Source organism: Orbicella franksi, chromosome 9 (assembly GCF_964199315.1).
Source record: "Orbicella franksi chromosome 9, jaOrbFran1.1, whole genome shotgun sequence".
Taxonomy (NCBI): Eukaryota; Metazoa; Cnidaria; class Anthozoa; order Scleractinia; family Merulinidae; genus Orbicella; species Orbicella franksi.
The window spans coordinates 16482844-16510810 of NC_138153.1; the positions used below are offsets into that span (position 1 = coordinate 16482844).

General features: G+C 38.7%; 2 protein-coding genes across 2 annotated transcripts; both read right to left on the reverse strand.

Annotated features, from left to right (window-relative positions):
• Window positions 1-151: 151 nt before the first annotated feature.
• On the reverse strand, window positions 152-19071 carry LOC145497083 (uncharacterized). Its single transcript, XM_081476883.1, has 19 exons — window positions 17775-19071; window positions 16653-16723; window positions 14976-15093; window positions 14752-14826; window positions 12839-12930; window positions 12107-12180; window positions 11735-11823; window positions 11245-11328; window positions 10708-10772; window positions 10538-10615; window positions 9821-9878; window positions 8851-8989; window positions 4746-4879; window positions 4593-4647; window positions 4150-4238; window positions 3516-3596; window positions 3388-3435; window positions 3023-3112; window positions 152-1383 (listed from the first exon to the last, which is right to left on the reverse strand). The coding sequence occupies exons 1-19, from the start codon at window positions 18549-18551 to the stop codon at window positions 1270-1272; spliced, it is 2331 nt and encodes a 776-aa protein (XP_081333009.1). The 5' UTR covers window positions 18552-19071; the 3' UTR covers window positions 152-1269.
• Window positions 19072-20618: 1547 nt separating this feature from the next.
• LOC145497095 (uncharacterized) lies at window positions 20619-27229 on the reverse strand. Its single transcript, XM_081476893.1, has 3 exons — window positions 27000-27229; window positions 25446-25612; window positions 20619-20972 (listed from the first exon to the last, which is right to left on the reverse strand). Exons 1-3 carry the CDS (start codon window positions 27049-27051, stop codon window positions 20643-20645), a joined length of 549 nt encoding a protein of 182 aa, XP_081333019.1. The 5' UTR covers window positions 27052-27229; the 3' UTR covers window positions 20619-20642.
• Between the last annotated feature and the right edge of the window lie 738 nt (window positions 27230-27967).

The following is a 27967-nucleotide window of genomic DNA, read 5'->3' on the forward strand; positions in this document are numbered from 1 at the left end:
TTTTCGCTTGGAAAAACCCCCGTGCGGGATGGTCACGCGCTTTAAAAAACTATAAAGGGTTACTAAGCGTCGAAATTGAGTTCAGATGCAAATTGGTCTGTCCTCGACACTTTAGAGTGGAAACAAATCTTTTTAATTTATACTGTGCTAACGCCTTCAATTGGCTATTTTTTGCCCGCCTACCAAGGACGTGTCTGGTTACTAGAAAATGCAAAAGATCTTGATGGCCAATTTTTGACTCTGGCAGCTGGGATAACTGTTTTTATTATTATTATTATTTTTTTATTATTATTATTTTCTTATTATTTTTTTTTTTTACAATTTAAATGCTTGGTTACTCTAGCAAGGAAAAGCGTGCTCCTTGCTAAAAGGCCTATAAGAACGTTGATTCTCATATTAGTGAAATAAATTTGTCTTCTCAACCTTTTGTGTGAAGTATTACAATGATACGAGTAGTTTAAAATACTCCTTTTTATTGCATATAGAAACATAAATATAACCATAGGTACGTAGATCTCCCATAACTTTAACATTGAATTCATAGTTTAAAAATAAATAAGCGGAAAATCTGTTAACTTGAAAATAGTTGTTTTTATATACATTTGTACACATCTCACTATCAATGCGTTGTACAGCGCATGCGTTCGAAAATTTTATATTGTCAATATTAAAATACTATGTTTGGTACTCGTAAAAATTTAATTGGTTAATTGACTATTTTTTATACCAATCTAAATTCAACGCTGCCTGGCCTCGCGAGTCGGAGATATTTACCTTGTACTTTGACGCATTTATTTTAGTATAAATCAATACCACTAACCTCCAATGCATTCGTGTGTTACATAACCATGTCAGTTAAGAAAGACAGTTTAAGGTGTTTGCACCAAGCGGGTTTCTCAACAAGCTTGAACAGCTTTGAAACACAGGTCAAAATCATAAAGTATTCGAACATTTATTCCTGTTCTTGAAAACTCGACAAGCTATGTCAACCACGTAACCTGGGTCTTTTTCCTGCGGTGGGAAACAGGGCGGGAACTAAGTCAATAAACGTTTTAACAACGAGTATTAATATATGGTATTCGGTTTCATATATGTAACAGATGTTAAAGACTTATGCTTGTCTTCCCAGTTATAAGTTTACGAAGAACGACCTGTCTTATTTAAAAACTCGACAGTTAATCCGTATACTCTGTTTGTTCTCAATTTTTTCAGCCAATTATTAAATTAGTTCTAATTCATACAGCCCTTCATATAACAAGTGATGATGTGTCATAAGTGAAGTGTATCTAGAAGAGTATTAATGGTTTGTGTCCTGAACGAGTCCCAGTTGGCTTGATCTTGCATTTTCTGTTCCAGTGTAGCTTGGCTTGGATATGGAGGAATCTGCATGCGACCAGAAATTAAAAAAACAACTGGTAAGTCTAAATAGATATCAATACGCTAGATTCAGAGTTTTTTACATTTTAAATGGCCATTTCCGAGTTTACCGTGTGCCTCTGCTCCTCGTGCAAAACCTTTTCTAATATAGATAGGACCCTGCGCGCGCTCTGATTGGTCAAAAACCCATGTTTTTTTGTCAAAAGGTAGAAAAAGCCTGTTTTATTGTTTTTCACCACATAACATCTAGTCAACATTTTTGTTAGAGATGGCGAAAAACATTTTCTTTCAAGAAATTTTTGATAGAGCTCTCTGCGAAGCAGCAGAAAGTTTATTACTGTGGTGTAGTGTTGACACATGCGTATAATTCAAGGAATAAACATGATCCCATTGCACAGTGCGGACTTGGTTGGGACTTTCTGAAATAAAACTAGTAATAGTTTTCACTAAAGCTGCCCCCACTTTCGTTTATTTCTACAACAATTAAACATTATTGTATGAACTAAAACTTCTATATGTCTTTTTTTTTTTTTGCAAACTATACCACTCATAATGTTCCTATAACTTGGGCATCTTATCGTGGTTATTATCCGAACATTCAACTAAGTAAACTAAACTAACACTTTGTATTTGACTCACTCCATTATAGATAACCGTGAGTTTTCGTTTGAAAGGACGCAGAAAGTACTTTCTAAAAAAAAAAAAATTGTTTCCTTCATGGAACTAATCCTGATTTCTGTCACAAAAATTTCACTCAGTAGAGCTTAAGAAAAAAAAGGTCATATCATGTCAAACCACACTGCTGTTTGAATTTGATGATGAAACAAACCATTTTTTCCAGAAAATCATCTCCAACTTGCTCTTCGGTCACGATTTTTTTCTGAGACGTTAACAGAATAGCCTGAGTATCAGACTTTTCTCACTCGCGAGGTAGAAGGAGGAAGCACCCAGCAAAGAAAAGGCCTTCCTCTGCAATTCCCCCCTACCCCTACCCTCATGCTAAGAAAGGCTTGATACTCAGGTTATTAACAGTATCGCGTTACTGTCACCTATATATATGCAAATTAGAGTCAAATTCTTTGTCCTCAACGAAAACGCTACAAAACTTTTACGTTTACCCCTTTGGATTCCTGTCAAGTCGCCCAGCCGTGACATGAGCTCTACGCCACGTAAGATTACTCACCGCAAATATCCCATCCAAATAAACGACATGCCAAAGGTAGAGGTGGCGATCGGAAGGGTATTTTAGTTACAACTGAACACGAGCGAAGCGACACTCGCCTCGAACATCGAGATTTACCGGTACTTCAGAATTACTTACGATACCTTCTAAGTTGTTTTTGTCCCAAAACCCATCCTCAGGATCTTTGAAATCGTTTCCAACTTGTTCTATAGCAGAATCTCCGCCATTAATTTCGAAGCGAATTTACTTGATAGCGGTAAAATCGTCATGCTTGGAGTATATTAACCGGGACCACCGTGCGCGCCTAGTTTCTTCAAATCGGGATCGATTCCCATACTACAGACAATACTACCAATATACCATTACGTCTTTATACACCGGGGTACTATTGATGCCTCCTCGGGTTTTGGCCCCTGGGCAAAAACCCTACGGGGACAAAAACAATTATATGCCACTCGTTACCTGATTCCTAAGTTTGCGAAGAGTTGCTTCGTTAGCGTGCTTAAGAAACCAGCTTTTCTTGATCAACACACACTCGGCGCCATTACTAACCTGAAATCACACAAACACAAAAAATATATAAATAAATACATCCATATTTGTTCAGAAAGTTAATCGTTTATGACGACGACGACGCAAACGGCCGAAGCTCCGCCCCAATATTTACCATGCAATGATTATGAAGATAAAATCAAGTTATTGTTACCAAAAACCGTATTTTCCCGTTTTCTTTCAAACCCAAATGCAAACTACTATTGATTTTATTTTATGTTAGTTCCAATCTGACAGCGTCTAGCGGGGTAGATAATTTGATCACTGGTACATACCAAGTGACATTTAACAGCAGTATTGTCGAAGAGAAGCATTGAAAGACCCTGGAGAAGAAAAGGAAGTTGAAGTTAGCTGTTGTGACGTCATATTGTATCCATAGTGAAGTAAAACAAGAATAACTTACAAACTGGTCTTTGGGCTTCAGTAGCTCTATCTGTACTACCACCTGTTCCCCTTCCGGTGTTTCGGTTCTGTTCTTATCGCTCTGAAATTGTAATTTTATGTCAAACGTTGAGCCTACGTAGGTTGCACCCGACTGGCAATAAAGGGGAGCGAATGTAATGGCTACAAAGTGCAGGTACTTGTATAATTCCGGTGTCGTCCGCACATACCTGAAGCCACTAGCGGAATAGCTTTAATCACTCCAATTCTACCTGTTCACTCAATTGTTCCAATTTTAATTGTATATAGTTTGTTTTTTTAATTTTGATAACATTGATAACACAGTACTGCTGTGGCAATGTACTAATTTCGTGGATCAAAACGTTATCTGAGTTAATGAAGTGTATGGTTTGGCGGTCTTTGTCCAAGAACTGAACTAAATGCAATGTAAAGACAAGTGGGGAATTTTTACTATCATTTTGTATTTGTATCAAGTACACCCTCCCCCCACCCCTTATTCAACTAACGATGTAATTGAAAATCTTTGGCGTACAAGTGACACTGATAGAGTATTTACCAGTATGTCATGAGGGGTAATTTTCATATCATTTTTTTCTGGCAGCAAAGAGCTGCGACTGCCCGTTCTGACGACTTACCGAAGGAGTTTTGTTCCTGGGATTATCCACGTTACTGATTCGTTTATGCAATCTTTCGATCTTTTCTCGATGTTCTTCCATGTCTCTGGCTGCATGACGAGAAAAACAAAACGATCATTAGCCATCGTTTCATTGCAGTATGTTTTAGATAAACACAGTGCTTAATCACCGTCTGTGTGTTTCTCTCAGAACTGATCATTCTCAAATAATTGTATTTGTTTGCTCATTTTTTGCTGTTGGAGGCTTGCTGACTTAATGGTCCATATCAATGGTCCATATCATGGCCGGGATCACTGGATTTAAACCTCTTGAGCAAGACACTCTACTTGTTTCACAGTGCCTCTCGATCCTGAAGATTCTCTCTACCTCACATTACGACACAACAATTTTTCCCTGATAGCGGAGAAACAAAGTACGCCTAGACTTAAAACAGCTCTAGCTACCTTCTCGAGAAATGGTGCTCATTCGTCCCATCCAAGTCACGTTTTTAGCTGTTTTCTGAGGATTGAAGATAAATGCAGGTAAAAACTAATTGAAAGAGGAAATGAATAAGAAATTGAATCAGCTATCTCCTACAACTTAGGTTAAACCCCCACCTTAAATTTCTCTGGTTCACCGACTAACGCGGGTAATGATAAGTCGTGGTTATGCTTTGAAGACAATGAAGGTTCTGTCTTGGGTCGTTTTATGTCTGGAGACCACAAAATGGGTCTGACACGATCACCAGCAGCTGAAAAGACAAAAAATAAACCTGTTGACATAATTGGATTGGTTTACTGTTAAAATAAATGGCGAATACTCTGGGTGCTTTGTCGAAACAGTTTTGTTTCACCCAAGATTAATTACCGGTAAATACCCGTGAAAGCACAACAATCGATAATAAGCGATAACTGAACAAGCACAACCCGAAACTATCACTCATTGATTGTGACGTACAGCGAACGTTGAGGACAACCATCTGGTAAATATTTCCTTACATATCTATGAAACTGTAATTTTGAGGAATCCTTACTTATCATAATGGCTGTATTTTTGCTAAAAATTTCGAACGCATACGTGTTTTAACAGATGTTAAAAAAACAAAATTTGAAACCGTTGGTTACAGCAATTTATAAAATAACTGAGCTATTGCGCGCGCTCTCATTGGTCGATAGGCGTGTTTAGATGGGAGTATGAAAATACGGTTGTGACGTGTTAGATTCGCGCGTATGTTTGAGAATTATTTTATAAAAGCAATAGAGCACTTTTTCCGTGTTTACATGGCCTCATCTAACTACTCGGGGGTTGGGAGAATTCTCGAAAGTTACGCAAACCCTCGACTACGTCTCGAGTTTGCATAACTGTCTCCAATTCTCCGCTCCCTCCTCGTGTTTAGATGAGGCTATGTAAACACAGAAAAAGTTTTCTATTGCTTAAACATTCGTTGTTTACAACAATATACAAGTTTTACTATGCGGGTCCGACGCAAACAAAACGACAAATTTGATTATACATAGAATACGTAGACTTAAAATACCGCCTGCCTAGCGCCTTAAGATAGGTTATGTTTGGTGTCTAAATTAGCAGCTGCCAGTTGAAGAAGTACCTGAAGTTGATAAAACCTGTTTGGAATATCAAAACACAAGGCTTGTAATACTACAAAGGCTTCACGCACCTACATCTTTTAGAAGTAAGCTCTAACAGGTGTCAATTTCGTCACACCATTCAGCGTTGTTCTTTTGGCTAAGATTCAGATTGAGCTACGAATCAATAGAAATCAAAAGGAAACGTTTTGCAGTTGATCAACTTTTTTTCATCTGCATACGATTATGCCGATATGCATTTTTTAGCGGGTGGCAAAAAGCCTTTCGTCCAATGGGATGGACAAAACTTGGATCTGTGATTGGCGCATTTCTGGGGATAAAAGTGGCGGTCTTCTCAAAGTCTGCGTGACGTCGACAGACCACGTCTTCATCGTCGTCGGTTTTTTACCTCACTTCATAATGGAGGTGAATAGCATCAATATGTTGATCATTGTCGCAGTTGCTTTCGTGTTCATATTGGTCCTGCTGAGGTTTGGAGCACAGTACTACATTGCTAAGATCGTGGCCAGAGTTGTTACAATTTTTCAGCCGACACGTCAGCCGGTAGTTCATTCTCGTGACAATTGCCCACTAGGAACAAGACAGCGGAACAACAGAAGGAATTCTGTGAATCTCACTGTTTGTACTCATAATCAGCGCCGCCCTCAAGAAAACGACGAGCGCTTCTGTCAAACGGTAGGAACACTTAAAAGAAAAAGTTTGATCGCTTGATAAAGAACCTAATTCATTGCCCAGTTAGCTTCAATTTAGGAAAACTGTGTTGTTAGGACGTGAAAGGATCGACAGTGAATATCAACAGTAAATTCAACAGTAAATATTTAGCTCTTAACAACCGAACAGGAGATCAGGTTGTGAGTACAGACCGAATGCAGCGAGGTCTGTACACACGACCGAGGTCAAGATTCTCCCATACAGACCGACTAAGCGACCGACTAATAATAAGATTGTTATCATATGGCAAACAAGAAAAATTAATTCGTTCAATAAAACTGCTTTCTACTAGCTGACATTTTGCTTACAAACGGCGATGAGCTGAACTTAAATCTGCCAAAGTTTGCTCATCCTCTTTACTTTATGTTCCCACCAGGCTTGGAACTTCCATAAATGAATATTTTCTGGAACTAAGAGTTTGGAGGAAAATAGTCAATATTTTTGTTTTTAGTTTGCGACTTTTTCACGGCATAATGTAATCGGTCGAGATGCTGGTCTAGATCGGAGAATCTAGACTGCGGTTTATATCGATTTCAGCAAATCAAATTCGTGAATTCGGTAGTTCCCAGTCCTTGTGAGACAGCCATATAATAACGATCCATAAGGAACAATCAATACAACTAGGTGAAATCCCGAATAGAATGAAACAATGCTCGTATGAGAACATCTTTTAATCTTATGTTTTTACCTTCTTAGGCTCAAACGTGAGGTGGAACAAATCCCGCCGCTGTGACCACCTCGATATCAAGGGTCATCAGAGCCAGACCAGATGTTATTACTGACCTTGCCCAAGTCTAGTCCTTTTAAGGACAACTTTAAAATTAAACTTCGCCTTTGCTTTAGATGACCACCCTAATTTGTACCATAAACGAAATCTAAACACAGCTAAAATTGTAGAAAGACCTATGTTAAGTTAGCAAGAGATGTTTATGCATGTTCACATGTTTGCTCATAAAATATTAAAATGGCGTGGTGTGTGCGTGTCAACGAGTTTCCTTGAGGTACGATATTATTAACAATTGACTTTAAATAAATAGCGGTGTGGGCGTAAAGTAAATTTACTATCAAGGTTAATGATGAGAACATCATTTTGAGAGTTTTTTCTATAATTTCTGGAGATTTTGTCCATAACATTTCATTTACATTTACAAGACAGTGTAATAGGGCGGTAGGAGATTTTAACGAGCGCTACCGATTAGAACTTTTCTAGGACTGATCCGTTGCCATCTTACAAGTAAATGTAGCAGGAAGGATAAAGGTTTAGTTTTCCCACGTACCGGTAATTAAATTTAGACATAAATTAAGCGCTATAATCCAAAAATGTAAAACGAATTTGTACTTAGAAATTCTGATGTTGTAAAAACCACAAATACAGAAATTCTTCGACAACGTATATCCAAAACTTGTGATTCCGGCCTTTATCTTACTGAACGTTTATGATTGTTTCGTTTTTCTGCGTAAATTTAAGTCCTGAATTAGACTAATTTTGATCAAAATGGTTGTGTGGCCGAAAATTGGATTGACAAGTTAACTTTTCTTTAATTTTTCATGGCACATCGAATATGCCAGTAAATATGCCAGGGGAAACTAGGGAAAGATACCTTCTGTAGACAAATGACAATAGACACCTGCAGTAGACAAAACCCACGACAATAAGATACCTATTATCGATGTCGTTTGACTGCCTTTTGCATTCTGTGATGATCGTTTCATTTAGTTCACCTTTGTTTTTATTGTTTCAATTGTCGCGCAGAAGCTTTCTTTCTCTGTAAACAAGCAGCTAGCTTGTTAAAACGTAATTAATTCGAATATCACTACTTACTGGGCGTTCGCGCCGTAGTTCATCTGGAAGTTTTTTGAATAATGCTAACATCTCTTTTCAGAAATTTTTTTTTTTTTTTGTAAGAATATCAAATTTATGGAATGCGTCGCCTATTGATTCAAATTCTGCATCCAACGAAAATTCCTTCAAGAAGAAGTTTAAGACTTTCTATTTCACGAGATTCAAATAGTGTTAGGCGGACCCAGATGACACTAAAACGTTGTGAAGGTATCACAATCTTGTTGGACTCTTGCTCAAGCAGAAAAAAGAAAACCGTGCTCCACAAAAGATTACTTTAACTGAAGGGATCGAACAGACTGGCTTTCACGGTTATGCATGTTTTATTACGTAATGACGGGTGTCAAAAATAAGGGAAATTATAATTAAAAAATCACGATTCACGATAAAAAAAACTAACCATTTCACATTTACCGGTCATTCACGAAAATGCTCTCTAACATGCAACCTTTTTTTGATAAAAACAAGCTGAGAGCTCAGCAACATAAAATCAAAAAGCGAAACTATAAGACTCTGCTGGATTCTAAAAACCAGAAATCTTCGCCATGCAAAAGATCTCCACGATACCTGTGTACAGCGCTTTTCTCCTATCTGCCTCGTCGACGGGAATCACGGGAAGAACTGCTTTCTGTCTATCTGGACTAACCGCTGACCGGTTAAGCTTCGCCGTCTTTTTGGATAGGTGAGTTAAAACTCGGCAAGAACCCTGGGAACGAAGGAGATGATAAATGTTTATCACAAGCTTAGGAAACTCAATGTTCTGCTTACAAAAAAAATAACAAAAGCAACGACTAAATATACACGGAAAAATTTTAAGTCGATGAAGGGCCTGTTACACACTTCTGCGCCCGTTCACTGTATCAAGCTCCGTACTTTGAACTCTCTCGCGCCCCAAAAAACGCGTTGCCAAATCACGTGTTTCGGGGCGCAAGGAGACAAAGTGTCACGATTGGCTGTTGGGCTGGCGTTACATATCTTCGCTACACAGTGCCGACGAGTCCCAAGGGGGACAAAACAGTTGTTCATTGTTGCGATCCTGTTTATCAGTTCTTGTCATGTTGGTGTCTCGAAACGTTTTTCACGTAGTATCAGCCTTGCAATCTATTGTTTGTCTTTATACATTTTTTTGGCTGATCAGATCTCTTGTAGATCCTACGTTGGCGGCATTTATCGTAGGCGGTCTCTTGCAGTTTCTGGTTTCTCTTTTACAGTTAATTTTTTTTTTTTTTTACGGCTAACGGTAAAAATGTTGCAATAGACCAATTTCGATATATTAAAATTCAGCCTAAAACAATGGACCTCAGCACGAGACTCTGGGGAATAAACCCACAAACTCTGTATTTATTACCCAGAGCCTCGTGCTGAGGTCTATTGTTTTAGGCTGAATTTTAATATATCGAAATTGGTCTATTTTACGCCTAACTTTTACATTTTTGGTCCCCCCGGCTAACGGTTAACCGCATTGAGATCCTCTAACATGTATTTTACCCAAAATGCATCAAATGATGACATATTTCATTGGCTTATATATACGTACCGTTTTTACCACGTAGATCCATTTCGTCTTGCTTTCTTTCACTATAACCACGCCTCGTCTGAAGTACAAGAAGAAAATGAGATTACACCAAGAAAACGTTTACGACTAAGCATTTTTGAGGTTTAGCCAGAAGGCGCTCTTGGTTAAAAACCATCTAATAGAACATTTCCGAGTTGGCTTTTGCCTCTTTGTCACGAGTCTCCGTGCGAAACCATTCATATGAAAATGTGTTTCCCCTACAGGTTCATCATTTTCATGCAAATCAAACTCAGTTTCACATGAAAGGTTTTGCACGAGGACTCGGTTTGAAACAGAGGTACAAGGTAACTCGGAAATGACCTATTAAACAGGCGGTCATCCTATTCCAGCACTCGAAATGTCAGCATGCGCAACAAAAAAGGGCGATTACTCCCACATACCAACGCCTTCGTTTAACCTGTAAATAACCTATAACCTGTAATAACCGGTAAACAACCTGTAACTTTCAGGCAGCTTCACATGCATCTTCTGCCATAGACTGGTATTACAAATTTATCATTGAAGACACATCGGCCACTGGAAGTCTTAATTTTGTTACCCCTTTAGATGAAAGTGCCATCCATCACAGTCGAAAGTAGAAAAACCAATTCAGCTGTTAAGCATTCTCTTTCAATTGACAGTAGTTATAAAGCGACAAATGGAAGTAATGGGATGTTAAATAATGCGGCTTTTCGTTACCTGAAGTAATGAAATATACAGACATCGTGCTTGGTAGTTAAATCGTCTAGTGGAAGATCTTTCAAATAAGGAACACTTCTGCAACGGGAAATTAGAATATGTACAATGTTGTCAGTTTGCTATAACAGTCCTGAGTTTGAGTTTTAAACTATAAACTTGAGCTTTCTCACCTTAAAAAGCGGATATGTTCGGGCTCTCTACCGTCCTCGTAACTCATAAAAATATCACGGAAATCCTACAAGAAACAAGAAAGGAAAGATTTATAAAGAAAAAATACTAAGAGTATCAACTGCTCTCTCGGCTCTCTTATCTCTGCTCCTAGTCCAAAACGGTACATACCGTGTACCATGCCGTATGTATTAGAATGAAATTTTAGGTTTGAAGTCGTTAGTCATCAGTGGAGACACATCCAAGGACACAATCTATGCATGGGGTGCCAACATACTGGAAAGTTATCAAATTTCCCTGTTAAAAGCCAAGGAAAAGGTAGTATTGATTTCTGGACGTCTGCTCATCAGACGCGGTCTGAATTCTTCGGCTGTCCACAATGTGTGTGATATTCGGTTGGATGTGACGCGCAGAGAATGATCAGAGGAGACAGGTGAGCCTGCTGGCGCTGCAATACAAGCTTTGAGTTTACCTTCCATCAAACACTGAGAATCGAAATACCGCTGAGTATGATAATTGGTACTTAGTGGTGAACTTACCTCCCTGCAAACAGCTAGAAGAGAGACTTCGTCTTTGCACAAAACTGTCGCACTTCGAGTTTTGTGGTGAAGCAATGCCAATTCCTGTGAGAAGTAAAAATAATTTCGATAAACACATTGCGTCATCGATGCAATAATCTTTCTTTTTAATTTCAAGAACACAAACTACATTTTCAAGTCATTAAGTTCTTCACAGGACTGTGCCTATACACTAAACAATCTACTGGAAACCTGATATAAGCTTTGCTAATTTACGCAAAAAGCGTCTTCACTTGTCATAACGCGTTGATTATGCGTTGTCCTTTAGACGCCACAAGGCGTCGCATAGGGTACAATAGCGAGAAGCCATAGCTAGGGAAGAACAATCCGACAAAAAACCTTGGCCTTCCAGTTGGGAGAATGAATGGTGGGCTAACCAGATACCCTCGTGAGCTTCACGGATTACTGAGTGAGAAGAGAAAACAAAAAGAGAAAAGAATTCGTTACATACCCCAAAACTGCTTCCTTTGCCTAGAACTGCGACAGTCGTGTTTCTCTGTTCACTAGTAGCAGTATCGTTTACGAGTAGCGTTACCAGTGCTACAAAACAGCAAAATAATTCAGTCAAGAAAAGACGCCTGGCTGGAGATCAAGAACGCTCACTGGCTACGGAACAACTTAAACTCTCTCCGCGACATACACGTAACTGATCTGCAGCTGATCTGCGGATTTGCCCCCAACCCCCCCCCCCTCTCCTTCCCCGCCCCTTGCCATTATCTCTGACAATGTTGTAGCTAAACGTTTCTTCATGATTAGTATATTATACAGCCGATTTTGTGCAAACGGGTTTTCTTTCAGTATTTTATTATGGTTTTTCTTTTACCTGTTCCAGAAAGAATGAAATAGAAGTTTTCCGCTGTGTGACCCTGTCGTATAATTACTCTCTTAGCTTCAAACCTAAAGACGAAATAGCAGAATATCAAAAACGAACGCCGGTGAACTTTGCAGTAACCAAAGGAAAATAAAACAGACCTGACAGTCACAAACAACTGTGGTTATGGAATTCTTTGACAGTTACGAACTTAGCATGTAATGGAGAGCTGGATGCAGAAATAATATCGAGATAATAAGGCTGTCGTTGCATTTGCCTGTGTTGTTTTTGCATTTAACACGCGAAGTAGCCTGTAAATAGGGGGGGGGGGGGCGGACCCGCTCCCCTCGGCGTCTTCCCCGTTTTACGCATGCTGCACAGGCAACACTCGGATTTTTAAACTTCTTTGCATAATGTAAGTACTCAGTCAGGAGTTCCCGTTACTTATGGTCCAACCAGAAATCGTCGAAGACGTCTTAAGCACTATTAGCTTATTTCCATCAATATATCTATATTGTCCAGTCAACCCCCATTCTCCGCCCCAATTTCAATTGTTACGAGAAGGCATTGTACAGAAACAACAATAACGACAACAGAAACAACTGAGATACTTCCAAAGACGTACAAGGTACTTCCAAAGATTTGGGAAATGCTCTACTTCAGCTTTCACACAATCACATGAACAAAGTACGTCTAGCGTGTCTTTAACATTGATTGACAGAGGAACTGCAGGTTACTTCTCACCTTTCATACCAGCCGACAGACACAAGCCGCCTCTGCATCTTCAGCGGATACTCGCCAAAAGCAGCAACGCTGGTCTTTAGCGCGACTAAGGCCTGGGAACGAATGCAAAAGGTTACTTTCGTCGAGTAAAATACAGTTTACATGCAAACGCGAGTGAACCAAGTCACATTAACAGAGCAGGTAAGACTTTGCAGAATGGTTTCATACTTCACATTTAGGAGCTACGTTAAGATTTGTGCATCTTAAAAATTTTAGCTTACATGTTTCAGTCAAGTTCGTCTTTTACAATCCGTATTAATCTTCTCTATCCTTAACCATCCTTATTCCTTTATGGTTTATAAGTTTCTCTTGAGTGCTTTTCTATCTTAGTAAACTATTATTTTCTGCTTCCTTGAATTTTAAGGTGATTCCGATTCATGCGCGCGCTCGCGCGCGTTGCTAGGAGGTGAAATTTCATTTCCGGTTGCTTACGTCAGCCTGAGCGCGGAAAATAATAACAACTCAAAAGCTTGCAACATGGATAGTAGAAGCCAGTCTCTTTACTATCCATGCTTGCAAATTCGCTTACATTTTAGATGTCTTTCTTTGTGTTTCACAAAATGCAAAGTAAAAAATAAGTACAAGCAAAGACAAAATAAGAGAAAGACAGAAAAACAAGAGCATAGAAAGAGAAAAACTAACTCCGTGTGGCTCTGTTTGATCTTACCAAAGTGCGCTGCTAGTGTAAATTGCGCACGCGCTGATAGGGTAACTTCCAATAGATATCGGGCGCACTCCCGGTTTCTTTAAATGCTAATGGAACGCGGTTTTTCATTAAATCGAGCCTTTTCCGACGAATTTCGATTAAAGCCAATGTTGGAAACATAGCTATGTATTCCCTTTTCCAGATCATGCTTTTTTCAGAAAAGTACGAATTTTTCAATATTTTGAAATGCTCTCAAAATCTGACCTTGTAGAAATGAAACAAAATCGATGCATAGCGTAATGAAGGTTTGAATTAAAATATTAAACCAATGAAAAAAATCCCGATAAAGTAATTTGCCTGGGAGCCTTTGCATTTTTTTCTGTATTAGTCACATGACCATGGGCGTGGCCTGATGGCGTCATCACTAGTGTTACTGATCATGAAAAAGCTAAAACGCATGAAATAACTCTGAACTAACTAAAAATGATGAGGCTATATGAGAATAAATTTTCCTTAGCAAAGGCTCGAAAAGATCGGTTAATGAGCCCTTAAGAGCCCCGCCAAAAAGTAGTTCGTCAGCTAGTTTTAATTACATCAATCTCGTTCAGTTGTCAAGCTTGCTACCTCGACGATACCAACCACTAACCCAAATGAGAAGATTAGAAAAGTTAATACTGGACATGACGCGGATACTTAACTAATTTGAATATGTTACTTGTTGTTCCTTGCCAAGCCAATTGTCCACAAAGAAACGGCTATAGCTAAATCAAAATCTCTCAGGAAACCGTTTTGGAGTGGAAAATATTTCCTTTCAGGATATCACACAGACATGTATACAGTTTTAAAACTGTGTTCGTGTTAAAGGTACGATCTAATGGCCTCCACAGACTAAACGCTTAGTTGTCGACAATTATTTGTTATCGACAGCTAATTGTGTCCGATGCGAGCATTCCACACATTAGATGCCTAAATCAGTCCAGCGAGAGCTTAGGAACTAGGATTCACTACGCATGCTCAAATGTGTGTCATGTTTCGATAGTTGTCGATAACTAAACCAATGAATCCCACACACGGCAAAAAACGGTCAAAACGTAGTTGTCGATTAGTTGTCGACAAATTCATTCCACACACTACGTTTTTAAGTTGTCGATAACAAATAGTTGTCGACAACTAATAAGTGTCGAGTCTGCGGAGGCTCTAACCGCCATTCGTCGATCAATCTGCTTACAGTTTGAAGCTGCTCTTCCGTTCTTGATCCGGGACTCAAAGAAAGGATATGAATAGCTTCTTGGCTGAGTTGTACCTGTTCGAACATAAAGTAAAACGATCTCTAAAAAATGAAATAAACAATAGCGTATTTCCAAGGAAAGACTCAAAAGCATTGTATTGTAATACTAGAAGGTATTTTTGGCGCTCAAATAAGGCTTGCTAAAACGTTCAACTGAGACTTGCCTCGCGTACTGCTTTAAAGTGGTTAGGGTCGAACACCATTCCGTCAACGTCCACCCCGGTAACAGCTTCTTCGTCAAGGTCGGCAAACACATTTGAAGCGTTCTGAGAGCGGTATTTCCTACATGACGGAATAAAAACTTCATATCACCACTAGCCGACAATGCTGCGTTCATTCAGAGCAGACTGGCGAGGCGGAGTCGTGTTTCTAACTAAAACAAACTAATTACAAAACATTAAATGATAATTCTTACTAAGAATAAGCTGTGCGCATGCGTGCACCTTGTGGTGCTACTGAGACAACTGAAATCGAGCAAGTCCACCCGAGAAATTCGAAAACCAAAGGATTTAGTCGACATATACTCTTTCAGGAGGTAGTGTCATACATTGAAAGTTTTCATGTAATAGAGCGTTTTCACGTGACGTCATCAAATTCTTAAATCCAAAACTAAAGAGCCACCAAAGTTTTTATCCTCATCAGGCATTAGAGGGACTGATTTTACATCTGTTGACAACTTTTCAGCTCAATAGCGTTCATCGTTTGGAAACCAACGCATTTTGAATTTCAGAGTTATGACGGTGCGTGAGATAAAGCTACGATCGCGTTTGTCGAAAAAAATGTATTTTTGTCGTGATTTTTAGCCATTTAAGACGTTAAAGTATTTGGAAAAGTGCTGATTTAAATGTTTGTTGGTGCAGTGCAGTTAATCAGTGTCCTAGATAGCCAAAGTAAGTTCCAGATGTTAACACTATTTTCGGGCCGCCATATTAATGTACCACAGTAGAACACCAACATGGCGGCTCCATGCTAGGCTCTGTAAATTTTTTCGCGGAACATTTCGACGAATATCTCAACTTTGGGACAACGCACACACCTTAAACTTGGAGAACTGTCTTCTTTATTTATTCTCTCTAATAACACAATATCTTGACTTTATCCACTGAATGGTTTTTAATTTTATTTTTTATTGCGTGACAGTGAAAACGCTCTATAAGCTTAAATGATTTCGCACAAAATTGCACAAAGTTACTAATAGGAGACCGAACAATTATTATAATGAATAACGTTTGACATTGCTTGACAAATGACCGGAACCTATTAGGAAGCCGTTAGGATGACTGATGATGACGAGTCCTAACTTTAAGAACTTAATTGAGGGCACAGGATCTTGTTTTAGCCCTACGCTCGGTGGGGTTCATTGAAAATTCCGAAAAAGAAGTTTATAATGCATGTGTATAAATTCGCTTTAAACTCGATTTAAACTCGATCATTACCCTATTGTAGTAGTAAAGAGCCTGAACAATTCAGCATTGCGCCCGTTTGCTTAGGTTATTATCCGGGAACCCTATCTTTCATTGAAAAACGTCAGAGCTGGGCGAGAGGCCTCATTACACAGACGCGTGGGCAATGGGCAGTAAAAAAAATCTTTTACTAGCACCTACGCAAAACTTCATATCGGGGGAGGACTGAAAATAGCTATATAGTCGGCAGTGAGGAAGATCTTTTAATTTCTTTATTTTAGTGAGGGAACATTTTGATCATGATCGAGTGCTCTCAAGTGGTATGGTTTCACCTGTTTTTGGCCATTAATTAAATTTCTGTTACAAATGTGCGGGCCTACCCACGCAAGAACGTTTATATTAAGATGGCATTTTGCATTTTACTTGCATTTTTCATACCTGTCCATAGAAGTCTTCATTTTCAACAGAAAACACAGCAGTTGAACGATCTTGCGAAATCTCTCAATCGGCTGTAAGAAAAGAGACAGGAATTATGAAGAAAAGTTGACGAGAATCTCGGCTTGGAGGCTTTTGTTAAATCATTGCTAGAGCGAACACTAGAGGAAATTTACATTTGATAATATCAGTAAATCAGTGGGTTTTCTTCTTTAGTCAAGCAGGGTTTATAAAAGAAATAGAAACCTTTTCTTCAAGTTTGTGTCGGGTTAGAGAAAAACTTAAACTGTGAAAATACTCGCCTCCCAGAGCTTCGTTACTCGTACTCTCAACCTTCCATTCGTGATTCTATATATACCGTTTTTATATTCTATATATACCGTTTCTATATATAACGTTTTTTTACCTTCACTGTCTATGACTCGATCGAAACAGGGAAATTGTTTTTTTCTAAAAATGCAAGTAAATGTTGCTTTTATTACAGTGTTTCCGCCGATCTGACAGTGCCTCAGACACCAGAAAATAGCTTTTTCCCGTCCTTGCTATTGACATGGTAATGTAAATGCTTCGGCTATTATCATATATCGGGCGAAGCCCTTTGCTTTGCAGTGGATTACGTTTGCAAACATTCTGATAAAGAATTAACTAACGATTTAATTATTTGACGACACAGAACAGTTCTTTCTTATCAATCTGAATGAAAAGGTAAAAGAAACTGCCATCAAGCGCAATTTACAAATTTAATAATATTACATATCAAAGTTTCCTTCAGTAAAGCTATAGCTCAGAAAGCCTAGAAGAGGTTCTTTCTAGAACCTTTGCAAACGAAATATTTGTGGTCGCACATATTCATTGTCCGATTTCGTCAGCTGTCTTTAGCACAGACAGAAGGTATCCACACCGTTTGCAATGCAATTGACTGAGATGTCAGATTAAAATAGGAACGGTAACTGACAATCAGTGCACACCGACGAATCCAAGAGAGTAATTTTGCTTGCAACAATGCGTGAATCGACGTCCTCAATCACTGCAGGAATAATGGACATCGTTCGAATGGCCGACACGCGATTTTGAATGTACACAGTGGACCGTAACTGAAAATAAGTGTCACGAAATATAACTTACCATCGGCTTTGGAGATCCGTCGTCTTCTATTGTACTCTCTTTTTCAACCGACTCGTGTACCTCAATTGCGGGTAATACTGTTTCAGTTACTTCAGTGCCTGAAACTACATTATCTTCGTTCGAATTACGTCTGGCTTTCCTTCGACAAGCGTTTTTTGCTTTACGTGTTGAATTTTGCGAAGGAAGTCTGCCATCGCCGTTCATGGGCACTACACCATCTTCAGCCGAGTCGGCTGAAGCATTACTTAAAGCTCGTTTCCTTATATTGTTAACCGAGAGAAAATTTTCCAAGTAACTCGCTGGAAGAGAGGCACGTCTTGGCATCGCTTTCCCCTTCTTTAAACTTTGATTAGGGAGCCATTTTTGCTCTTGTTTGGTCTTCGGTGGGGTTTTCTGTGACCCGATGTTTACAGCAACCAGCTTTTCAAGTCCGACCGATTCAGAAGAAATTGTTTTTCTAAGCTTTAAATTTCCTTGTTCGACGTCGTCACCGAGTACTGGAAGATTTTGAAGTTCAGAAAAATTGCGAGGAAAGTTAATTAAATTTGCCTTTTGACTTGACTCTCCGTCTTTTTGAGTTAGAGGCCCATTTGAGTTTTTGGGAAGTTGAATCACGGCATGAGACCGTTTGCTGTCTTCATATGGAGACTCTTGGAGGTTAGAGGGATTAGGCTTTTCAGACTGGCTTCTAATGTAAGATGCTCTGGGATATGTCACATTCCAACACTCCTTGATCAGTCTGCTGTCCGTTGCTTTACTGCCCAACATGTTCGCCATTCGTCGGTAGCTGTATCGTGTTGTTAGTATGGATCTGTGGGTCGTCAGTCAAATTGCAAATCTCTGTATTCTACACAGCCCCATATTTTGTTCGAAACCTTTGCGTTTTCACTCTTCCACAGTTTTTGCAGGGGATTCAGTCTCCCATATTACGACTGTTGCCAGCAGAACACCAATCAATTAACCACTTTCCACTCGTCAACTTCGTGTTGCGTGGCAATATTTTATGTCCGCGTAGAAAATAGCATCCGCTAGGTCTGTACTTATGAACTGACAATTTACGAGGCTTTAAATTGGCTTCCGAATTAACCTCAGTTAACCAAATCGTTAAAAGAAGACAACCGCAAAGTCAACGGAAAACTCCACCATGGCGACTTACCAGTCTTACTAGACTTATCTTTGCCGTGGAATTTAACCTAATGTAAATTCACGAGATCAACCGTGTAAATACAATCAGAACTGCAGGACTCGTTTGCATCAAAATGCACTGTCCATAACCTTTTAAACAAAGGATCGGACCTTCTTAAACAAACAAACCAACATATTTCACCACAGATGTCAAGCTTTCTAAGGAAATTGTTTCTAAATATAACCAAAAGATTGGCGTTTTCAGGTCAATAGGATACATTAATGGCATCTAAATTACGGTTCTTAGTGATCTAGAGCCGATAATTAATAACTGACATGGGATCGGGTGTGAGTTATTTGTTTTCGTCATAACGGTATGGAAATTTGTTTGCTCTACCGCAAAAAAAAATAGTTTCATTTATTTTTTTTTTCCCCGCTTTATTATACATTTAGTAAGCTGTCCTTGACGTTTGGTCTCAAGTCGCCCTAAATGCGTACCTCGATGACCTGTTTATGTTATTTGGGCCATTGAAAAATGTTATGTTTCTTGTTTTGGCTTATTTATTTATTCAAAACTGACATGGCACTTAAAGCGTGAAGAAAGATATCACTTGCGCAACACCCGATATCAGACTGAGGAATTTGTTATAGGATATATATTTCCCTAATGGTCCGATATTTTTGATATTTGACTTGCTGAATCTACAGCTCTTAGCTTCATTGTTCCAAAAGGTGGTAACAAGTGACACCATTGTTTTGAAGGGCACTTAAAATGAACCCCTCAATTTGCTACGCGGGGTTCCTTCTTTATGTTCTGACCTATAACAATTAAATTCGAGCATTGAGCTGTGAAATTGGACTGCCATGACGCCGCTGGGGTTAACTTTTTCATCATATATCTCTTTTCGCATTTTAAAAGCTCGTAATTTAATATCACAAAAAAAAATACTGTAAACCACAGAAGATCTTACCTCATCATTCTTTCCGTAAACTCCACGCTGCAGATCTATTTTTAACGTAAGAGAGACTTTTTTTTCACTTTAGACCAGTTGCCGTCTTGGAAAACGACATCGAGAAAGCCCTGGAGATAAGTTAGTCTGCGTGTTTGCGCGGGCGAGCTGCTACGTCACAGTGTCAATAGAGGCAATTGAAGATCGGTGACACGCGAGTAGTCGCAATTCGAAATGATAGTGCTAGCTATAAGTCGAATCTGCTAAACATGTAAAATTGTTTCCAGACCAGTTGAGTGGGCTTCAAAACAGTTTGTAGGCGACGAGTTCCGCAAGAACTTCAATTGTCCCTTCAATTACCCCAGGTCACGTTTCCGTTCACGTAATAAAGGATGACTCATCATTGCGGGAAATGACGTACCTTCGTACGTTCGTAATAGCGTAATTAAATGTGGTCTAGACATATCACTATTTGTATATTTTTGCATGACTTTGTTACGTACTATTTAACTTCCAATACTAACCTGCTCATTAACGTGAAAAAATATTCAGTAACTAAAGAACAAACGAGCACTCTGTAAATGACTACATCGCAAAATGTAGACAAAGGAAATTGGCCCATAATGGTAGAACCCCTACTTGAGGGCGGAGTACTTTGATACCTAATTAAGTATAGAGCTAGCACAGGGGAAGGGGGCACAACCCCGTTCCTGGGGTCTCTCATCTTGCGGCCCTCCCTAAGCGAGACAGGTTGATGGGGGGGGGGGGGGGAGGGGAGGACGGTGCGCGCTGCTCAGCCATTACTCACCTCCTCCGACATTGTGTCTTTTATGCGGAACGACATTCTACGATACGAGCCGAAGATTGACAGCTTACGGGTAATAACGGACCGATCAAACTCCTCCTCTTTCTTCCTCTTCTCCTTCTCTTTCGCCACTTCTTTCTCTCTCATTTGCTGGCGTTCCTTCTCTTCCTGTACTCTGGCCATTTTGTTGATTTCTCGGCTTAACTTCCTGGAAGACTCGCTCTTGGCATCCATCAGTTTGCTGGCGACTCCGGAGAAAGATACTCGGCGCTGAAGGCGCCGCGGAGTCTTACTGTCCGTGGAAAACACTGGGTTCGACTGTCGAAGATAAAGAATCTCAGTTAATACAATGACATGGAGCCCAGTTGAAACGTCCACTTTTAGGTCAGGCCCAGTATTAACAGGGTAGGTTCAGATTACAATTCTAATCCCTTTGATACTAGCTACAAGCAGCGACATTTACTCTAGTGCTTCAGAAATTCCTTAGAGACCCACCTTAACATTATTTGTGACTTATCATAATTGATGGATTTTAATCAGTTTAAAATGACATATCATGACAGGTATAATTTAACTCTGTCTATCTAGCAACTCCTGCTCGCGCAAAAATAAACACAACGGATACACTTCTTAAATATAAAACAGTTTTTACATAATTTCCATTTTCGTTTTGCCATTTACCTGGTCAGTTATGTGGAGGGGTCGTGATTATGTTACCCAGATAAATGTATCAAGAATATAAAAGGAGAGGAATCCAATAGGTTCACAGTCGTTGGTCGTATTAACGACGTTGTGGGGTTAAGGGGGTTTTCAAATTTAATTGAGCTTTTGTTTGGTCTAGGCATACTCTGTTTTTTGTGGACTTTTATTTCATTATATATTGTTTTCACACGACAATTTAGGTAAACATTTTAGGCAGTTTATATTACAGTACATCCATTTCACTCCATGTATTGTAATGTAAAATACCTAATGTTATAAAAAATTTCAAGGCATACTCAAGGCATATATAGTTGCATACTCGATGAGGAGTGAGATCAGAATTTTAGAGTTGCCAACTACCTCTCGGAGCGAATTTCAGTCGCTGGTTCTGAAGCAGTAGATTACGAGTCACAACAACGCTCCAAGCTACATAACGCATTTTAAAGCAATTTTTCATTGAATTGATGAGCGCGTGCAAGCAGCTGCAAGTTTCAATAAAACAACAATTCAATCCGCGCTCTCGATTTGCCCTGCGACTGGACATTTTCTTGAAGGATTATTAGCTGGACACGATCAGGCTAAAGTTTCAAGATGAACAGACGATACCCAGCATCCTCTGCGTCTGTTAAAAGGATAGCAACAAGGTTTTGCGAATGTCTTTTTGCGTCACACAAACAAAAACAAAATCCGAAGGGACGCTCTTCGGCACGGTGTAATCGTGTAATTGTTTGCCAGATGAAGAAAAATTTGTCATAGAAGTGAAAAAGAGAATCTGTTAACAAGATTAATATGGATCTTAAACGCACAATTGTTTTTTTTTTTTTTTTTTTTCACACATCGGAACAAAGGTCCTTTAAAGACAAGAGACATCGTCTCTTGGAAAAGAGTGAGCTAAACTATTTTTTGAAAAAACAGATGCTTTTAGTATGAACCAATGTGTATAATATAGTTATAAAAATAGGTTTCAAACGTGAAATCTTGATCACTGTTTTCTGGCTGCTCGAGTTCGATATAGAGAATTTTAAGCTTTTGAAATTTCTTGAGTGATGATGAAGAACAGGAAAAAACCCGTCTGTCTGAAAATATCGTATTATCTAAAACCAAAGTGGCAATCAATCTTTCACAGCCGCTAGCTCAAGTAAAACATTGCTGTGCTAAAAATGGTGACGATTCCTTCCAGTTTTGAAGGACTCTCTATCAATTTTTCTGTTGCCACTTTTATATTTCTGTTGGTTATAGCTTTTTTTGCTCGCCTGTCTCCACTAAGACGTAGTCATTAGAACTATACTCCGCTCGAGGGTCGATTATACATGTGATTTCAGTCTTATTGATAAGACTTGAATTTAACGATAACTGCAGAAATTCTCGCGCTTTCATTTGCTAATTTTCATTGTCAATAAGTGGACAGACACATGAATTTATAATTTATTCGATGCGTCAACGAGCGAGAGCGGACAATTTCACAATTTGTTATTGTAAAAAACAAATTGACGTCAGTTTTTCATGTCCTGTTATTAACAATGAATTTCGTCACAATATCGTCAAAGTAGTCTGCGGTCCAGACAGAGACGCCTGAAAAACTGACGTCAATTTGCATTGGGTAATTGTTTCATTGTTTTTGGTTGCCTGAAGCAAAGCTGTACTGACATGCGCATTACACCATCTTACAGACTAGTTGTTAACTGGAAAATTACATCTTCTCATTCTAATTAACTCTTAACTGGAACTTTTAAAAACGATAATTGATGAAGTTGAAGATAACAGGATTTTATCCTTAATAATTCTTTTTCTTTTTCCTCTATCATTTTCATTACTTTTGACCATGTTAGAGAATGCAACAAGTACTCTATAAAAATATCGAGATCATAACCTAATTGTGAAATAGATACAGTGATATAACGGCCTGATCGATCATGTTTATGGTTAAAAACTGGAAATTCAGTCTTAAAGCAAATCGTGACAGCATCACGCGTTAAATAAATGAAAATTTAATAAACTTGGCGCTCTGACGACTTAAAAACATTCAGTAACTGACATAAACGCGACAGGTTAAACTAAAATGTGAATATTAACGAAACCATGTTTGTTTATATATTAGCAGTGATGTTGGCAACGCGTTTTATAGTGCCTTTTAACCGTATGTCGTGTTTCTTTCAATTACCCGTTTCAGAATTGCTTTTATGAAGTTTTCAAAACGTAACAACCTCAGTAAAATGAAACTAATCAAAGAGAAGTATATACCGGTGTTGAAGTCGACATATTTAAGTAATGTTTGAAGATTGTCGAGACATTGGCAAAACGTGTTTCCTACTGACTTGTAGGATATGAGCAGTCTCTCTTTGCTACAGCTGCGGATTTCTTAAGTGACACTGAGAAATTCAAAATGAAAACTTTGTGAGTAAAGTAGTGTAGCGCTATTCATATAAACTTTGAATTTCCTTGTCGGAATTTGTTCGTTGTCTAACCATTCTAATGTGCAATACAACAGTTGTATTACCCGATGTTTTTATGTCATACTTATTAACCGTAGAAGAGATTTCACTAACCTGCCTACCATCCAACAGAGTTTGCGACAGGGTATACTTTCTCTTTCTTAACATAAACATCATGAAACTGCGAGAAATACAGCTGTATTGCCAAATGATCGGCCGCGAGCGCCCTACGTTTTTGTTTGTTCTCTGTGTGTCAATGAACTGACGTGTTGTCAACAGCGGCGAGCTCAACAACAAAACAAAGTAGTCTTCATAAACCGTATCTAATCCCTGCCTATTAAATAAGCCGCTATGCCTGTATAGAGTCATCTACTGGCTTATCATGAAGTGAAATAAAATGCAATAACACTCGAAAGCGAAAAACAGGAAAACAAGGAAAAATACGGATTCTTCATTTTGTGCAAAGAGGAAACCTTCGGTTCAACTTATCTGCTTGTACTTGACGGAATTTCCTTCCATACTTTATTTTTTCTGCATTTAGGTTGTCCACCACAATTGAGTCTAATTATTTCCTCGATTGTTTCTTAAATATTAATTTGGGCATCTTATTTAATGGAGGTAATTTTTGCAGTATATAAAACCCAAGGTTATTCTTAAGAACTAACACAAAATACTTGAATACAAATCTAGACCTTAAGTAATTTCGATTCGACTACTCTAAAGTTGAGCTCTTTAGAGTGGACGAGAGCATTGATTGGCTATCGAAATGGCAAGAGACTTCAAAGAAAATGCATTGTGCCAACAACAACACACCACTAATTATAACAAATGGAAATTTTCTCTCACTGACGAGCTTTCATGAAAAACCATTTCATACTCGGTAATCTCTATCAGAGGGCAAATAGCAGTATGCTGTAAGGAAAAACTGGGTCTTAATTCAGAGACGAAAAGTAAAATGTCTTTATTTATTTTGTTCCTAAAACTCAACAACAACATAAACATAACTCATTGTCTTTATCTCTAAGTGTGTTGGAATCGGTATAACTTCCTTCATCACTTGCTTTAGACCAAAAGGTTCTCGACGAGATCGGTTAATTTCTGATTATCGAAAAAGCACAATTCAAGTCTCACACCCCTCTTTGTTAGGACTACTCTCTTAATGACACTTCTCCTTCCCTCCAAAACGTCCCCCTGTCTCGCCACCTCCGTGCCCTCCAAAGACAATCCTCAAAGACAATTATGACGATTAGACAATGAGTTTAGAAATATCCATTCAACCACAAATGTTTCGGTTACTTTGTATAGTAAGATTTTGAGTGAGATGTGTTTAAAAGATAGATAACCCACATCTATTCTCTAGTCTTATAATTAAATATGATTACCTTTGCAGGAGCTTAACAGAGCTTTAAACGTACTTAGTCTAAGCTCGCAATTACGAGGGTAACTTTGATGCATGAAAACTGCTTTCCTAGCATGCACCGAGCGAAAGCTAAGAGGAGAGAAGAAAGAAGATTGCATTGAGGCTAAGGGGTGAAAAAATAAAGGATTTCTTTGCTTTATTCCGTAGTAGAATATTATTAATTCATTCCTTGCCCTCGATGAGTTCCTTTAACATTTGTTAGCTCGTTTAGAAAAGATATAATTAAAGACAGTATACCTTCACATTGTCGGCTATAAGCGTCCACCGTGTACTTCGTCTCGTCCACAGTGACATTTTCTTCTTAGGAATTTGTTTTCGTCCGTGAATGTTAGTCATGGTGGCAACAGAGTGATGCCTCTCTCTCTCCTCTGGAACGCTAGGAAGTGTCATGATCCTTTTTGCCGCTGTAAGAAAGTAGACTGATGATATCGTCTGAATTCATAACTACAGTTATAATCAATACAATATTTTCGCTAGTGCGCGGCTGATCTATACGCGTCACGTGACTCGGAATATACCCCAGCTAAAACTGGAGAATATCCGAATGATATTCTCAATTTACAAAACTGCTCATGCTGAGAAAAATATTTGAAGAAAAATCTGAACACAATGGTCTCCATTTTGCGCGAAAACATGCCTAGCGGATATGTGTCCTTGGACATTATCTGTTCCTCAAAGCTGATAGTTTTCTTCAAGCTACACTCTTGGATAACTGGTCGCTTCTCGGAACAGATAATGTCCGTGGACAAATATCTATAAAGCATATTTTCAATGCCAAATGGAGGCTATTGTTTATATATGCAACGAAACATAACACCCCTGACTCACCTAGAATCGTTATATAACAACGTAACCGCAGCATGGGACATCAAATGTTTGAAACGGTGAAAGTTTTGTGGAAGTTTTGAAAAAGACCGCGGCAGAAAACCTAGATTCAGAATAATCTGCCAAATTAAGCATGACAAATCGTTATCCGTTGGGCCATACCAACAAGTGGTCCGACAATCTTTGAAAACGACGTCAACTTTGCGTTTTCGTGAACAGGAGTTCAAAATTTAAAAAAAGATCTATAAACTCCTCTCGGTCTCAGTCGACTTTGATAGTTGGTTCGTGCCTTCGTCCTAGAAACCTCGAGCTCACTGCCTAATTGTCAAGCAATAGTGTTTTATTTTAATATCTACATTAAAATGCACATGTTCCAAAAGTAATTGCTCAACGGCGCACAACAGTCATAACATTAAATATGACTATGCCGGGGAGGGGTACTCCGAGCTTATGTAAGCTATATAGCTATCGATGAAACTAAATTAAAGGGTATAGTTTTTGAACTATTTCAGTTTGAGTCTGGTGCGAAATACGCTCTTAGAGCTCAGTTCCGAAATTGAGCTCGCTGGCTAGAGGAAACTAAATTTTCCGCAATAAATCGAGCACCTATCTCTAGCCAAACGTAAATGCTTACGCAACTCAAAGCTACTCAGGTCATGGCGTTAGAGAATTGTACTTATTTCAGCGGTCCGAAATAGAGTATCACTTTTTGGGTCAGGTCTGAAAATAATTAATAGTGTAAGGGATATTACATATTTTGATCTATAATTTCAAGAAATACGTCGCACAAAATTTTTGGCGCGTAGTTCTCCGGTTATTACTTTAGTGATATCGTAACTCGACTGCAAGCCCCAACATAAAACAAGTCTTGTGGCTTCTTGCAAGCAGCTACCAATTTTCCCCGTATGTATGATTCGTGATTTCTGCTCTACTAGGCTAACTTTGCTAAATGAGGCAGTTTCTTACCGTTAAGCAAGTTCCACGGATTCTCGTGAAGTAAATTCCTTTCTTGAAACATTTTACTGTTATTTTCAGGGCTATATTCAAAACTGAAGCTCGCAGAGAAAACTCTCCCGTTTCAATGATAACAAACTGATACCATATTGGTATTATAAACTGAAGTGGTCTTTGGAAAGTTGCTTGTGCGCCACAAGTTCTAAGAAATGTATCTGAAAGATATTGGCTGTCGATTTCATCACTATCATGAATCAGCAGTTTGTTAAAATTAGAACTGACAGTAATGATATTAATCAAGTTGCCCGTAAAGTATGTTTTCATAATAATGCTCTATGGTTATATATCTTACATGCTGCACTGTGGCCAGAAATAAATCTTAACTGAATTAAATTGTCACAAGACTTCATTCGGCTTAAAACCACAAGCACTTGAACAAGGTAATATTGAAATGTGGTTGCCATCAAAGCAGATTATATTGATCAGCAATATTAGCTCGTTAGTTCTCAATTAGCAATGCACGGGAATGCGGTGAGTAGATCGATTTGCTAGTTATATAATACCAGTTTAAGACGATGAATGCTTCAAACTTACGCAGACATTAATTATAAGAACGAGTAACATGCACAAAAAACCTCAACAGTTTGAAAAATTCCGTCCACGATCTGAACAAGACTCCGCGCGAAATTTTATGCATCAGTTTTTTTGGCTTATATTCCATTGCATAAACTGGTTGCTTAATGCGATATTCACTAAAGCAGAAAAGTTTCGAGAATGTTTTCTGTTCTGGTACCAGCCATAAATAATTCCAGACAAAGTATCACGATTTGCCAAGATAATTTTGTATTTAATGTTTGACTGATCTGACAAACAAGACGGTCCTGTAGGCAGTCATGATGAGGAAAACAAGTGCTTAATCCTTCCTTAGAAACAAGAAAAATTCCAAAAGACTTAGCGAGCCGGTTTTACTCCGCGATCGA